Here is a 13,615-nt window from a genome sequence, read left to right on the forward strand (position 1 = left end):
CTTATGTGAGGCATGTAGCACAGGTTGCAGCTGACAGAGCGTGTGTTTGTTCCCTGGGACTCGTGGTCTTGCTGTCGTCACTGCTGCTCTGAAAAGGTGACAGCAGTGACAGGATGTTGGCAAAGCATGGGACCCTTGTGTAGGCAATGAAAGAGGCCTGTCCACTTGCTGGACTAGACTCCTCCTTGCCATCATTCCAAACAGAATGGGTTGTGTGGATGCAGAAGAGGGAACAGTACTGAGCAACTAACACTGACAGGGACCCACTCCAGGAGCCCAGCAGCAGTACTCTCTGAAGTCCCTTCAGTCAGTCCCCATCAACTCCTTAGCAGACACAGGCTGTTACTTTTGGCCCTGGCAGCTTCTCATATGGCAGTCTGAAGCCGCTAGAGCTTTTCGGCCAGAGTCCCCAGAGAAACCCAGTCGCGCTTCTCCTGATCCTTAACTTCCTGATCCTTAGCACTCATGTGAAGACGGTCCTGCACTGCTTATGGAGGCAGCAGTTGCTTTGTTGAGCATGGCCTTTTAGTCAGGCCTTCTTTCTAGTATGATGTGTGGGTTTTCTCAGTTTCACAAAAGTCCTGTGAGTAGGTGTGGTGTGGCTATTGTTCTTACAGATGTAGGAATGAACAAGGGAGGCTACAAAATTACCAACGTCATCTAGCTGGTGATGTGCAGAATTCATTCTGTTTGGATGATGACTATGTGGGTGGTTGCTGAATTTGGGGCTACTCTGTGACTTAGCAGAGTCTGTTAACCCAGCTGTGTGTAGCATACTGGATGGTGGTGGGTGAAGCTTGCTGTGCTTGGTGCAGAATCCACGAGCGGGTGTCTGGAGCATGTAGTATGGACCAGTGGCGGTGAACATTCCCATGGTGGAATGTGTGTGGCAGCAGGCAAAAACTTTCTTTTCATCATGTTGCTGGCCAAGCTCTTATGACCTCATTATGGCATTTTTCTGCCTGCTTGTTCCCTAGGCTCGCCAGAATTCCCTGTCCAGGAAGCCTCCACCCTGCTCTCAGAAGAGGCATCCACTCCTTCCCCTGCCGCAGTCCAGAGCAGCAGCAGCAGCAGCAGCAGCAGCAGCAGCAGTGAGGAGGAGGCCAGGGACTCCGGGTCCCCTGCCCAGGAGTTCAGCAAGTACCAGAAGTCCCTTCCTCCTCGGTTCCAGCGCCAGCAGCAGCAACAGCAGCAGGTGAGACCTGAACATGGAACAGACTGCTCAGCCCCTCTGCCACCAGGTTAAAGAAACAGCAACCAGCCCCCAGTGTACATGTCAGGGTTGCACTTCCAAACGGGTGACTGTGGACGGTCTCCACATGATGGAGGCTCCTGTTACCTGTTGGTGTTGGGTGGTCCCTGCTCTGAACTGCACTGGCTTAGCTGGAGGAGCATGTCTTCCTTTAGAGCAGCACCCCTCCGGCACTGCTTGGAAGTGGAAGGACTGCCTGGGGCCTCTGAGGCTGAGGGAAGCCTCATGCCCCATCTCAGGACTTCCCAGAGAGATTTATGTCAGCTTTGGACTGAGGTTGTGGATCACAGGGTTTGGACTGGGGAGTACGGGCTCCCATCCTAACAGCCCTTCTCAACCAGCAGCATGCATACTCGTCGTAGCTCAGTTCTTGTAGTCAGAGAAGAGTGTGCCCAGCAGGGCAGAGAGCTGCAGCAGTGATGCCTGCGAGCAAGTCATCACCACTGTTCTGTCCCCGATGGCTAGCAGCTGGAACCATGCTGGTCCCAGTGTCTTGGTGATCTTGTTTGCTTGAAGCAGCTCATTGACAGTTGTACTTTTGTTTTTAAAGGCAGGGTCTGTCTCTAGCCCAGGCTGACCTAGAACTTACTTTGTAGACCAGGCTGGCCTCAAACTTATGTTGATCCTCCAACCTCAGCCTCCCTAGTGCTGGAATTTAAGGTATACATGATCACATTGGTCAGTTGTACCTCTTAAAGAGCAGTAATAAATGAGAATGGGGATATAGCCCAATGGTGAGCATTTGCTAAGCCTTAAGTTCAGTCCCCAGTCTCCCCCATACCCCCCAAAAAAGAATAATAAATGAAAGAAAAGAGCAACTGTTATAAGGATTGGAGAGATGGCTTAGTGGCTAAGGTGCTTTCCTGTGAAGCCTAAGAACCCAGGTTCAGTTTCCCGGTACCCATGTAAGCCAGATGCACAAGTTGGCACATCCATCTGGCATTCATTTGCAGTGGGTACAGGGCCTGGCATGTCCATTTTCTCTCTCTCAAATAGATATTAAATAATTAGATTTTAAGATATTTAAAAAAATTTTTTTTCATGGGTTGGAGAGGTGGCTTAGCAATTACGGTGCTTGCCTGCAAAGCCAAAGGACCCAGGTTCAATTCCCCAGGACCCACATAAGCAAGATGTACAAGGTGCCACATGTGTCTGGAGTTTGTTTGCAATGGCTGGATGCCATAGCATGCTCCCCCCCCCCCCCCGCCCCGGTCTCATAAATAAAAATAGCCGGGTATGATGGCATATGCCTTTAATCTTGGCTCTTGGGAAGCAGAGTTAGAAGAATCTGTGTGAGTTCGAGTCCACTGTGAGACTACACAGTTAATTCCAGGTCAGCCTTGGCTAGAGCAAGACCCTACCTTGAACCCCTTCTCCCCTCAAAAATAAAGAATAATAAATTTAAGGATATTCATGGTGGGTGTGGTGGTACACATCTTTAATCCCAGCCCTCAGGAGTTAGGGGTAGGAGAATTGCCTTGAATACAGGTCAGCCTGGGCTAGAATGAAACCCTACCTCGAAAAACAAGAACAACAACAAAAAGTTTTAGGCTGGTCATGGTTGCACATGCCTTGAATCTCAGTACTTGTAAAGCAGAGGTAGTAGAATCACCTTGAGTTCAAGATCACCTTGAGACTAATTCCAGGTCAGCCTGGACTAGAGGGAGACCTTACCTTAAAAAAAACAAAATGAGAGCTGGGCATGGCGGCACACTCCTTTGATCCCAGCACTTGGGAGGCAGAGGATCACTGAGAGTTCGAGGCCACCCTGAGACTATGTAGTGAATTCCAGGTCAGCCTGGGCTACAGTGAGACTCTATCTCACAAAAACAACAATTAAGAAAAAAAAAAAAGATTGAAAATAGGTGTGGTCTGGACAAGCAGACTGAGGTATTAGACATTTTCCCAGGATCCCCTGTAAGTTCCAGTAAAATTGACACCCTTGCTCTTCTGCCTGTGGCCCCAGGAAGCATCCCAGTGGCTGCATGGATTGTGCTTTGATAGAACTGTAGTATCACACCATGTGGCTGCTCCTCGGCTTGGAGTTGTAGTACTAAGGGGGATTCGGTTTCTCCTCCTGTCACAGAAGCAGCAGTTGTTCCTGACAGCTCTTTGTAGGGCTGGGGGAGGCAGTGGTGGTTTTTCCTCAAGAGTAGAAGGATGTCTGAGAGCAGCAGGACAGCCTGGCTAGTCTCAGTCCCTGGGACCTAGGGTCTAACCCGGAAGAGTTGTGTGAGCTGGGTGATTAGCAATTCCAGTCTTCCGTCAGTGGTCCCTGTTGATTCAGTACTCCTCAGAAGTGATGAGAGCGCTGGAGGCCCCTTGACAAGTTCGTCCTTTGAATTTGACTTGGTTGTGAGTGGGATATGGATTCAGGGCTCGTGTACCCGAGGTCCCTGGTAGAGATCGGGTCTTTATTTATATATATTACTTATTTATTTGTGTGAGAGAGAAAAAAATGAATGAATGCATATGGATACGCCAGGACTCTTGCTGCTGCAAACAAACTACAGATGCATGTACACTTAGTGCATCTGGTTTCATGTGGGTACTCGGTAATCAAAGCTGGGCTATCAGGTTTTGCAAGCAAGTACATTTAACTGCTGAGCCATCTCCCCAGCCACTTTGAATAAGTCCCTTCTAATTTGTGCAGTTGGTGTTCCACAGGAGCACAGTACCACAGTGAATCACATGTGCATGGCTTCTTCCTGTTTAGTCAGGGAAACCAGCCACAAAGCCAGGGAGTGCTGTAGAGGCAGTTCGTGGGAGCATAGATCAGGGACCTGCTTCCCAGAGCTTGGGCTGGGAACCCCATCTAGGCACAGAAGGGAGAGGAGTGTCTTACTTAGCCAGAGGCCTGGAATGTACCATGGTCTGGTGAGTAACCAAAGCACTCGATGGAGCAGAATATAGGGGATGTCATGGAAGTATAGCCAGGGAGGCAGATCAGACAAGATCCCACAGGATCCTATATATAGCCTTGCTGGTCAGACTGAGAGTAGGAGATGACCTTGAAGGCTCTTCTCATGTTTCTTATGAAGGCTGTTCTCATGTGGAATGGGAAAAACTTAACTTCACTGAGTGTAGAAAATGTGAAGGGGGGCTAGAGAGATAGATGGCTTAGTGGTTAAGGCACTTGCCTGAGAAGCCTAAGGACTCAGGTTCAATTCCCCAGTACCCATGTTAGCCAGATGCACATGGTAGTATATGCATCTGGAGTTCGTTTGTAGTGGCTAGAGACCCTTGGGTACCCCTTCTCTCTCCCTCCCCCTCCCTTCCTCCTTCCTTTCCTCTCTCTGTCTGTAATACATAAATAAATAAAAATTAAAATATTTTTTTAAAAAAGAAAATTTGTGAAGGGGCCTGTAAGGAGAAAGGAAGGGATGGCAACCCTCCTTGGGTGGCTACAGAAAAGAAAAGCTGTGTGTCTGGAGGTTCCCTGGGAGGCATGTTGCTCTAATTCAGTAAAGTGCTTCATCCTCATAGAAGCCTAGTCTGATGGGGGATCCAAGGTGATAACGTTATAGCTGTCAGTCCAGCTTCAAGGAAGGACCCTAGCCTAAACCTGTAATCAACTAATGGTCCCTTTGAACAGATGTCCATCCTGTTGGTCCTCTCTTGGGCTTTCAGTGTCCCCTGTTAGAGAGCTGGGAGCTGGAAGCATTTATATGTGTATGTCCCCAAGCCTGTGGCTAACTTGGTCCTCTTTCTTGGCCAGGAACAGCTGTACAAGATGCAGCACTGGCAGCCCGTGTACCCTCCGCCTTCCCACCCCCAGCGCACCTTCTACCCACACCACCCCCAGATGCTGGGCTTTGACCCCAGGTGGATGATGATGCCCTCCTACATGGACCCACGTATCCCACCCACTCGGACCCCTGTGGACTTCTACCCTTCAGCCCTGCATCCTTCGGGTGAGTACCACGCCTAGACAAATGGGGAGTAAGGAGATGGCACCTCAAAAATTAGATCCACCAGAGCCCAGTTTGGTCTCTGTGGGGTCATGTGACTGGTCTAAATTTTGTAGTTAAAAGCACAATAATGTTCCTCACAAAAAGGTTCTTGGGAGCTGGAGAGATGGCTTAGCCGTTAAGGTTTTTGCCTATGAAGCCTGAGGACTCAGGTTTGAGTCTCCAGTACCCATGTAAACCAGATAGATGCGCAAGATGGCACATGCATCTGGAGCTCATTTGCAGTGCCTAGAGACTCTGGCATGCCCAGTCTGTCTCTTTATCTGCTTCTCTGTCTCTCTCAAATAAATAAATAAAAATTTAAAAATATTTTTAAAAAATGTTTTTACTTACCTGGTAAAGAGAGAGAGAGAGAGAGAGAGAGAGAGAATATGAATGGGCACACCAGGGCTTCCTGGCACTGCAAGTCAACTCCAGATACATGTGCCACTCATTGTACATTGGTACTAGGGAATTGAACCTGGGCCATCAGGCTTTGGAAGCAAGTGCCTTTAACCACTGAGCTATCTCTTCAGCCTCAATCCTTTGTCTCTTTTTTAGAGTCTCATTCTAGCCCAGGCTGACCTGGAATTCACTTTGTAGTTCCAGGGTGGCCTCAAACTCACAGCAATCCTCCTACCTCTGCCTCCTGGGTGTTAGGATTAAAGGTATGCGCCACCATGCCCAGTTAAAACTAGTTTAGTTTTAACTAGTTTACTAATGGCTTATAAATGACCTTTATGATTCATTTCCAGTGTTGTTTCATCATGGTCAGATACTACAGTTTGCAAGGGTCGTAGGCACTTATTTGAGAGAGAATGAGAATGTGTATGTGAGTTAGTGGGTATACTAGGGCCTCCTGAGCTGCAAATGAACTCCAGATACATTTGCTACTTGGTACATCTGGCTTTACATGGGCACAGGCTGTCACACTTTGCAAGCAAGCTGCTTTAACTACTGAGCCATCTCTCCAGCCCCGTGGGTGTTCTTTAATACCCAGCCTGAGAAGAATCTACGTTACCCTGTTGAGTGTAGTGCACTCAGTCATCCTTGCCGATTGTATTGTACAGATTTCTGTATCATTACAAATTTTTATCCCCTTGAGTAATTATTGAAGGGTGTGTTAAAATCACCATGAGATTTATTTTATGTAGTCATGGAAGCTGACAATAAAAAAATTTGTAAAAGATCACCATGAGGACAAGTAGTATAGTTTAGTGGTAGAGCCCATCATTTTAGTATGAATGAGGCCCTGGGAACTCCAGCACCAAATAAGTGCATAATTAAGTTAATAAGATTATAGCTTTGTAAAGTCTTTTTTTTTTTAAGGTATTTACACTTTAAATTTTATTTATTTATTGGCAGTCAGAGAGAGAAGAGAGAGAGACACAGGGAGAATGGGCAAGCCAGGGCCTCTAGCCACTACAAATGAACTCCAGATGCATGTGTCCTCTGCATCTGGCTTATGTGGGTCTTGGGGACTCAAACCTGGGTCCTTTGGCTTTGCAGGCCTTAACTACTAAGCCATTTCTCCAGCCCTGTAAAGTCTTTATTGTAAGCTGTCCAGTATTTCTTTTTGTTATGTTCATATGTTTGTTTTTGGAGACCCGGTCTCACACTGTTACCTAGGCCTAGAGTGGCAATCTTCCTACCTTAGCTCCTTGAATGCTGGCATTATAGGTACAAGCCACCATGCCCCACTGGGCTAAAGTTTTGTCCTGCCCTGGTCAGTTTCCAATAGCAAAGGACCTGAGCTTTCTAATGTGCTTTCAGAGGCCATTTGTTTAGAGTAGTGTTTCACAATCACAAGAAGGCCTAACCCCTGGTTCTGAGAGGTTGCTGAAGAGCAAGCTCCTAGGTGTGGAGAGGCTGGGGATGGGCATGGCTTGTCCAGGGTCCTAGCTAGATACAGCTAGTAGGACCAGCATGTAATCTGCAGCCCAATCAACGTAGCTCATTTCACAGTGTATTGCTGTTTTCAGATACCACACCCTCCTTCCTTGATAGAGCCCGTATTTCCACATACAGCATTGGGTGTTGCTGTCCATCTTGAGACAGAGATAGAAGGAAGCTAAGCCACATTCCTATCTATATCTTCCCATGAGGATGGGATGTGGCTGAGAGCCAGCTGGCTGGTTCACATGTGCTGTATGGGATGTGGCTTATCTCCAAGTCTGAACCACAAAGCTCTTCGTGTCCCTGTGGGTGCAGAAATGGCTGTCTGTAACCAGTTCTTCTAGTCATAAGTCCCTGATTTTCATGTGCTAGTTCATTCTTGCTCTGGGAACCAAGCTTGGCTCTCTAGGGTTATGAGCATGTCAGGTGAAAAAACAGTTTAGTGTGAGGACTCAGATGTTTAAGAGGTGGGCTGCTGTGACTATGTGACAATTTTGACAACTGCTGTTTCTTTGAGGCTGTTTGGTCTGGAGGCTGCTGCCGTCTTTCTAAATTAGATGACCCCAGTTGGTCTTTTGCCTTCTTCAGGACTGATGAAACCCATGATGCCCCAGGAGCCCCTCAGTGGAACAGGCTGTCGTTCTGAAGATCAGAGCTGTGTGCCCCCACTGCAAGACAGGAAAGTGACTGCTGTGGACCCAGCCCCTGTCTGGAGCCCAGAAGGCTACATGGCACTGCAGAGCAAGGGCTACTCACTCCCCCACCCGAAGTCGGCAGACACTTTGACTGTGGACATGCGTGTCAGGTAAGCCCTGCGGGTGAGGGAAGGCTCCAGGCCTAATGTCCCAAGAAACGCTGCCCAGGGGAGGTGGGAAGCAGTGTGGGAGATGTGCTTGGATGCTTGGTGTGAGCAGCTCTTTCTGATGGCCAGGCTGAAGGCCAGGAGGAGCCCATGGTCGCCGAACTGTGGTCATAGCGGGTGGGTCTTACAGGCAGGTGAGTTGAAATTAAGCACCTGGGCTCACTCCCGAGTGAGCAGATAGCTAGCTCAGCCATCCCCAGGCCTAGATTCATGGACTCCCAGGCTCCAGCTTGTTCATTGCTCCCGGGACCGCCAGCTCCTCTCTTGTCTCCAGGGTGGTGCATTGAGTCACCTGGCAGCCACTGCCTCCTCCGCGCTCACGGACTCCAGGGGCCACCGAGCAACGTGTTTAAAGATAGAGCAAATGTTTGTTTGTGTTTTTCTTTCTTTTTTAAAAACATTTTTTTTTCTTTAAAGAACTAAGCTCTGTTCAGCATGGAAACCAGGAACCAAGCTCCAATCACATTGACTGATTTTTCTGGTTCCTTTTCAGGAATGAAAGCTCTTACTCTGCCTCCCCCGGAAAGTCAGGGGGCATAAGTGCCCAGCGCGATCTCTTTGAGGAGAGAGGGGAGGAGTACTTGAGTGCTTTTGACAAGAAGGCCCAAGCAGACTTTGACAACTGTATCTCTTCTCAAAGAATAGGCCAGGAGCTTTTATTTCCACCCCAGGAAAATGTTCAGGAGGTGGGTGCTCCTGGGCGTCACACCCCAAACCTCAGGTGTCCCCCATTGGAGCCTGACTTTGTCCCAGCTGAGAAAAAGTCAGAGTATGGCAGCTGGGACATTGTCCACCAGCCAAAGGCCACTGACACAGCCAACAGTGTTGAGCTGGAAGTAGCCCGGGAGGAGCCGTCCTTCCACGTCTCCTCCTGGGAGAAAGAAGGGAGCCCCAAGAAGCCAACCCAAGAGCCTGAGTGGACACCTGAGCCCCGGAGCACCAGCAGTCAGCACCAGGAGCAGCCAAGCAGGACCAGGAGGTCAGGACCCATCAAGAAACCAGTCCTCAAGGCCCTCAAGGTAGAGGAGAAGGAGAAGGAGAAGGGGCTCGAGAAGGTCAAGCAGGGGTTCGGGGAGGAGAGCACACAGCTGGCCACAGAGAAGGAGCCTGTCCGCAGGGCTGAAGAGGATGAGGATGAAGAAAATAATCCTGCTCTAGCCAATGCCTCCCCCTCTTCCCTGGAGGACAAAACTGCTGTCCGGGCTGGGTTTGGCTATGAGCCCAGCAAGGTGGACGAGGGCACAAAGCCTGACAAGGCCTGGGAGAGCAGACCCCCTCGGGAGTCTGGTGACATTCCTCCCACCAAGAGAAACAACTGGATCTTCATTGACGAGGAGCAGGCCTTCGGGGCCAGAGGACAGACCCGCAGCCGGGGGCGTGGGTTCAGAGAGTTCACCTTCCGAGGCAGGCCAGCGGGAAGCAACACAAACAGCCTGTGTGGCTCAGGTGTCCTCGGGACCCGTGGTATGTACAGCAGCAGTCAGCGCAGTGGCCGTGGCCGAGGCCTGCGGGACTTCCCCCTACCCGAAGACTGTTCCAGAGCCAAGCCCCGGCGGCGCATCGCCAGTGAGACCCACAGTGAGGGCTCCGAGTATGAAGAGCTACCTAAGCGGCGACGGCAGAGGGGCTCGGAGGTTGGTAACGAAGGCACACTCCTGGAGAGAGAGGAGAAGAAAGATTCCTGGCGCTCCAACAGAACTTATGCCGAGGACCAGAGCAGCCTGGATGCCCGGAGTCGGGGACCCCGGGCTTGTGGGAGAGCACTCCCGCCCCGGCTGAGCAACTGCGGATATGGGCGCAGAACCTTCATAGCCAAAGAACCACCCCACTGGCAGAGCAGGAGTCCAGGTGGCTACTGGCACGAGTATGGCACCCCTGATTCTTGCAGTGCCCGACGCACCACTGACAGAGACTATGCCCCAGATTCCTACCGACACTCTGACACTTTCGGCAGCAGGGCTTTTGAGGACAGCCGTATGGAGGACAAAAGGTCCTTTTTCCAAGATGACCATGGGGTAGATCCTGAAAATCCAGAAAATAGGCCCTTCCGCAGGAGGCGACCCCCACGCCAGGACAAGCCCCCTCGCTTTCGACGCCTCCGCCAAGAACGAGAGTCCTTGGGCCTGTGGGGACCTGAGGAGGAATCCCACCTGTTGTCAAGTCAGTGGCCCAGCAGGTCCAAACTTTGTCCTGGTGACAAGAGTGGCCCTGGGGGCCGTAGGTCCCCGGAGCTCTCCTACCAGAATTCTTCTGATCATGCCAATGAAGAGTGGGAGACAGCCTCTGAGAGCAGTGACTTCAGTGAGCGCCGGGAACGGCGAGAAGGCCATACGACTGAGCCTGAAGTGCAAGGGGATGGTGGCCTGTCTGGGGCCAGCTTGGGTGAGAAGAAGGAGCTGGCCAAGAGGAGCTTCTCCAGCCAGAGGCCACTGGCTGACAGACAGAGTCGCAAGCTGGAGCCGGGAGGGTTTGGGGAGAAGCCTGTTAGGCCAGGTGGGGGTGAGACTTCCCCCCGCTGCGAGAGCCAGCAGAGTGGGACGCCTCTGAAAGCCAAAAGGTAACATGCCAGCACCATCCCAGGTCCTGTGTCATTGTCCTATCGCAGCAGCACCTGAGTCCATGCATGCACACCCTCCAGGCCAGGCAGCCTTCTAGGCCAGGTGGCCCTGGCTGCCATGTGAGCGTGTCCATCGCCTGCTCCTGCATTGCTTGTTTGCTTCTTCATGGTGTGTCGTTGTTGGTGTTGTGGCTTGATAAACCAAACCAAAGTGTCCCCTACCTCTTACTCCTGGTGGCTCTCTTCTGGTTGTTGTACCAGTCCCTGTCCCCAAGGTTCAGCCTCCAGTTATGTTCTTGGAGCCCTGTAGTGATGGTTGCTGCCTGTGTGTGGTGCCCGGTGAGCACAGGCCTGCCCGTCAGCTTGCTCTGCTCAGAGCTGGCCAGGCAGCCTCCTGCTTGGGCATCACTGGCCTCCTGGCTGTGCAGAAGTGGCTCTTGCCTGCATGTGGCTCGGCTTCCCCACTGCTGCCTGACATGTCCAGAGCCACCAGGAACAGAGGGAGCAGGCTGTCTGTGGCTAGTGCGCATGTCTTTTCTGGAGCCAGAGTTTTCCAGGTAGGCAGTCGGCTAGGTGTTGGCCATTGCCCCAGGCTGCCTATGTGAGGAAAGTGTGGCCTTACTACCTGGTCTGTGCCAGATGGTGTGGCAGAGGCCTGCAGAGAAGTATGCCTCACCTCTCCTGTCCTTCTTACAACTCAGGGCATGGAACCAGGATATTCCTACTCACAGGAGACCTGGGAGGGTGCCTGTTCTTTCATGTGTTGGTGTGACCATGCTCCATGCCCCTGAAGGCACTGTGGCTGTGCCTAGCGTCCGGCAGCTGGGTGAAGCCTGGGCTGCAGACGCTTCAGTCCCCGGGTCAGAGCAGAAGGCTGGCCATCCTGTCCCAAGTGTACTCCCGTCTTCCTCTCCCTTGTGCAGCTGCTAAAGTCAGCCTGCAGTGGAGGAGAGTGGAGTGCTGGGACGGCTGGTGACAGCAGCCTTCCCCTGTGCAGGCAACGCTGTTCCTGGCAAGCATTCTTGATTCCTTTGGGCTCTGTGGAAGGAACTGGACCTAGGTCTGGCTGCTGTGTTTGTGTGTGGGCTGTGTGCAGTGCAGTTTTTTGTTTTTTTGTTTTCTCCCCCTCTTGCTCAGCCTTTTTGGGTGATTGTGAATTCATAGGATCCTCTTTTCTTTGCAGGTCTCCAGATGAGGCTCTGCCTGGCGGTCTTGGTGGCAGCACTGGGAGCAGTCACTCATCCTATGCCCTGGAGCGTGCTACCCATGCCAGCTCTGACAGCCCCGAAGCCACCAGTAAGAAGTCTGAGAAGGAGGCTGCACTGGCTGCTCAGAGGGCTGGTGAGCAGGAAGAGGCCCGGAAACAGTTTGACCTGGGCTATGGAAGTGAGTCTGAGACTAGGAAGACCCTCAGTGGGTGGTTCCCTTTGCACTGTCAGTTTCTGGGGCTACAGTGGGGTGCAGAACAGGTCAGACTCTGCCTCATGATGCTGTCAGCCTTGCTGAGCTTCCCTGAAAGCCCTGTAGTCTTCCAGATTTAAAGATGGGCTCCCCAAGGCTTAGGGGCTCAGTGGTGTGTCCAGGCCACATAGCTAGTAGGGGCAGAACTGGGTTAAGAGTCTCCATCTCCAGAGACTGGTCCCTTCACCACAGTGCTGCCTGGGCATCTTTGTTGAGCTTGTAGTGTGTCAAAACCACAAGGACGTGAGAAGGGTGGCTGGCATTATCCAAGTTTCCACTGGATCCTTGGTAGTGTTCAACTAGGTGCTATCTGGCCTTCTGAGTCAAGTCGGACTTACATATCTGTATCAGGTGTTCATTGAGTTGGGGGACTTGTCTTCTTCCAATGGAAGCTTCATTCCTTCTTGTAACATTGGTTCAGATGCCATCATTGATAACTGTGGGTCCAGCCCTGGGGAAGAGAGTGAAGTGGGCTCCATGGTGGGTGAAGGCTTTATTGAAGTCCTGACCAAGAAGCAGCGCCGCCTGCTGGAGGAGGAAAGAAGAAAGAAGGAGCAAGCTGCTCAGGTGAGTCAGGAGCCAGGGAGTCAGGAGGGTAGGAATGTTTATCAGGCCGATGGTATTTCCCTGCACCTGCCACCTGTGTCCACAGGAGTCATAAGCAGGCTAAAATGGGGTTAAGCCTATAGTCCTTCCATTGCACCCCATCCTGGGTGGGTGATTTGTGTCCCTGCAAATCTGGAGGTAGGAGCCCTGTGTTAAGATGTTTGTAGTTATACACTACACAAAAACCACTTCGATTGACTTTCGGCCTGTTCCTGAGATGATCTGGTTGACCTGGTAGTGTTTCCTGCCACCAAGGTTTGGGAGGTGAATGTCGGTGGCACTCTGAGCTCATTCAGGTGGTGTGGTTGGGGTACTTTCCTGGGAGAGTTGGTTTCCTTCATGCCCTGGCCTAGACTGCATCACTTCCTTTTCCATGTAGGTGTCTGTCAAAGGCCGAGGGCTTTCCTCACGTATTCCTCCTCGATTTGCTAAAAAGCAAAACAGCCTGTGCCTGGAGCAAGGTGACGTGGCTATGCCTGGCAGCAGCCTTGGCACTGAGATCTGGGAGAACAGCAGTCAAGGTGAGGTGGGTGCCCAGCTCACTAGAGCCAGGGCTGTTCCCAGGGAGTTTGCCTTTGAACCAGGGGTGCAAGTGGAACCTCCCTGTTCATGGGCTCGGCAGTGAGTCAGTGTTGAATGCTCCTTGAGCTGACTGTTCTGCTGCTCTCAGGTGGGTAACACTTCCCTTGCTTGCTCCAGTACAGAGAGTAGCAGAGTGTTCTCCACATCAGTGCCCTGAAGGAGGACCTCCCACGAGCCAAGACTATTCAGGAAGGGCTTGAGTTTCTTTGCCCATGCCCCTTGTACTATTTTCTTAACCAGTAGAAGAACAGCAGATACTCAGCAAGGATGCTGAGGACTGCCCTTCCTTATAAGGCAGGAAGAAAGTCCTGTGAATGTCCCCTTAACACACTCTGTTCTTGAAGGAAGACAAACATAAGACCAGAGTGTGGTTGTCTTTCCTTCTTAGCAAATTCATTTCCCTAAATTTTATTTAAAAATGGGGCTGGAGCCAGGTGTGGTGGAACACG

At 51.2% G+C, this 13,615-nt stretch overlaps 1 protein-coding gene across 10 annotated transcripts in view; it reads left to right on the forward strand.

Annotated features, from left to right (window-relative positions):
* Prrc2b (proline rich coiled-coil 2B) overlaps nt 1-13,615 on the forward strand; it is a 104,013-nt gene that overhangs the window by 71,215 nt on the left and 19,183 nt on the right. For 9 of the 10 annotated variants that reach the window (XM_045153091.1, XM_045153119.1, XM_045153097.1 and 6 more), the window contains exons 13-19: nt 978-1,195; nt 4,971-5,166; nt 7,687-7,903; nt 8,454-10,517; nt 11,701-11,903; nt 12,400-12,545; nt 12,964-13,105. In XM_045153091.1, the coding sequence (XP_045009026.1) occupies nt 978-1,195; nt 4,971-5,166; nt 7,687-7,903; nt 8,454-10,517; nt 11,701-11,903; nt 12,400-12,545; nt 12,964-13,105 (3,186 nt within the window). The remainder of the gene's footprint in view (nt 1-977; nt 1,196-4,970; nt 5,167-7,686; nt 7,904-8,453; nt 10,518-11,700; nt 11,904-12,399; nt 12,546-12,963; nt 13,106-13,615) is intronic. The other variant, XM_045153133.1, reaches the window with a different exon arrangement.

This window comes from Jaculus jaculus, chromosome 1 (assembly GCF_020740685.1).
Source record: "Jaculus jaculus isolate mJacJac1 chromosome 1, mJacJac1.mat.Y.cur, whole genome shotgun sequence".
NCBI classification, from domain to species: domain Eukaryota; kingdom Metazoa; phylum Chordata; class Mammalia; order Rodentia; family Dipodidae; genus Jaculus; species Jaculus jaculus.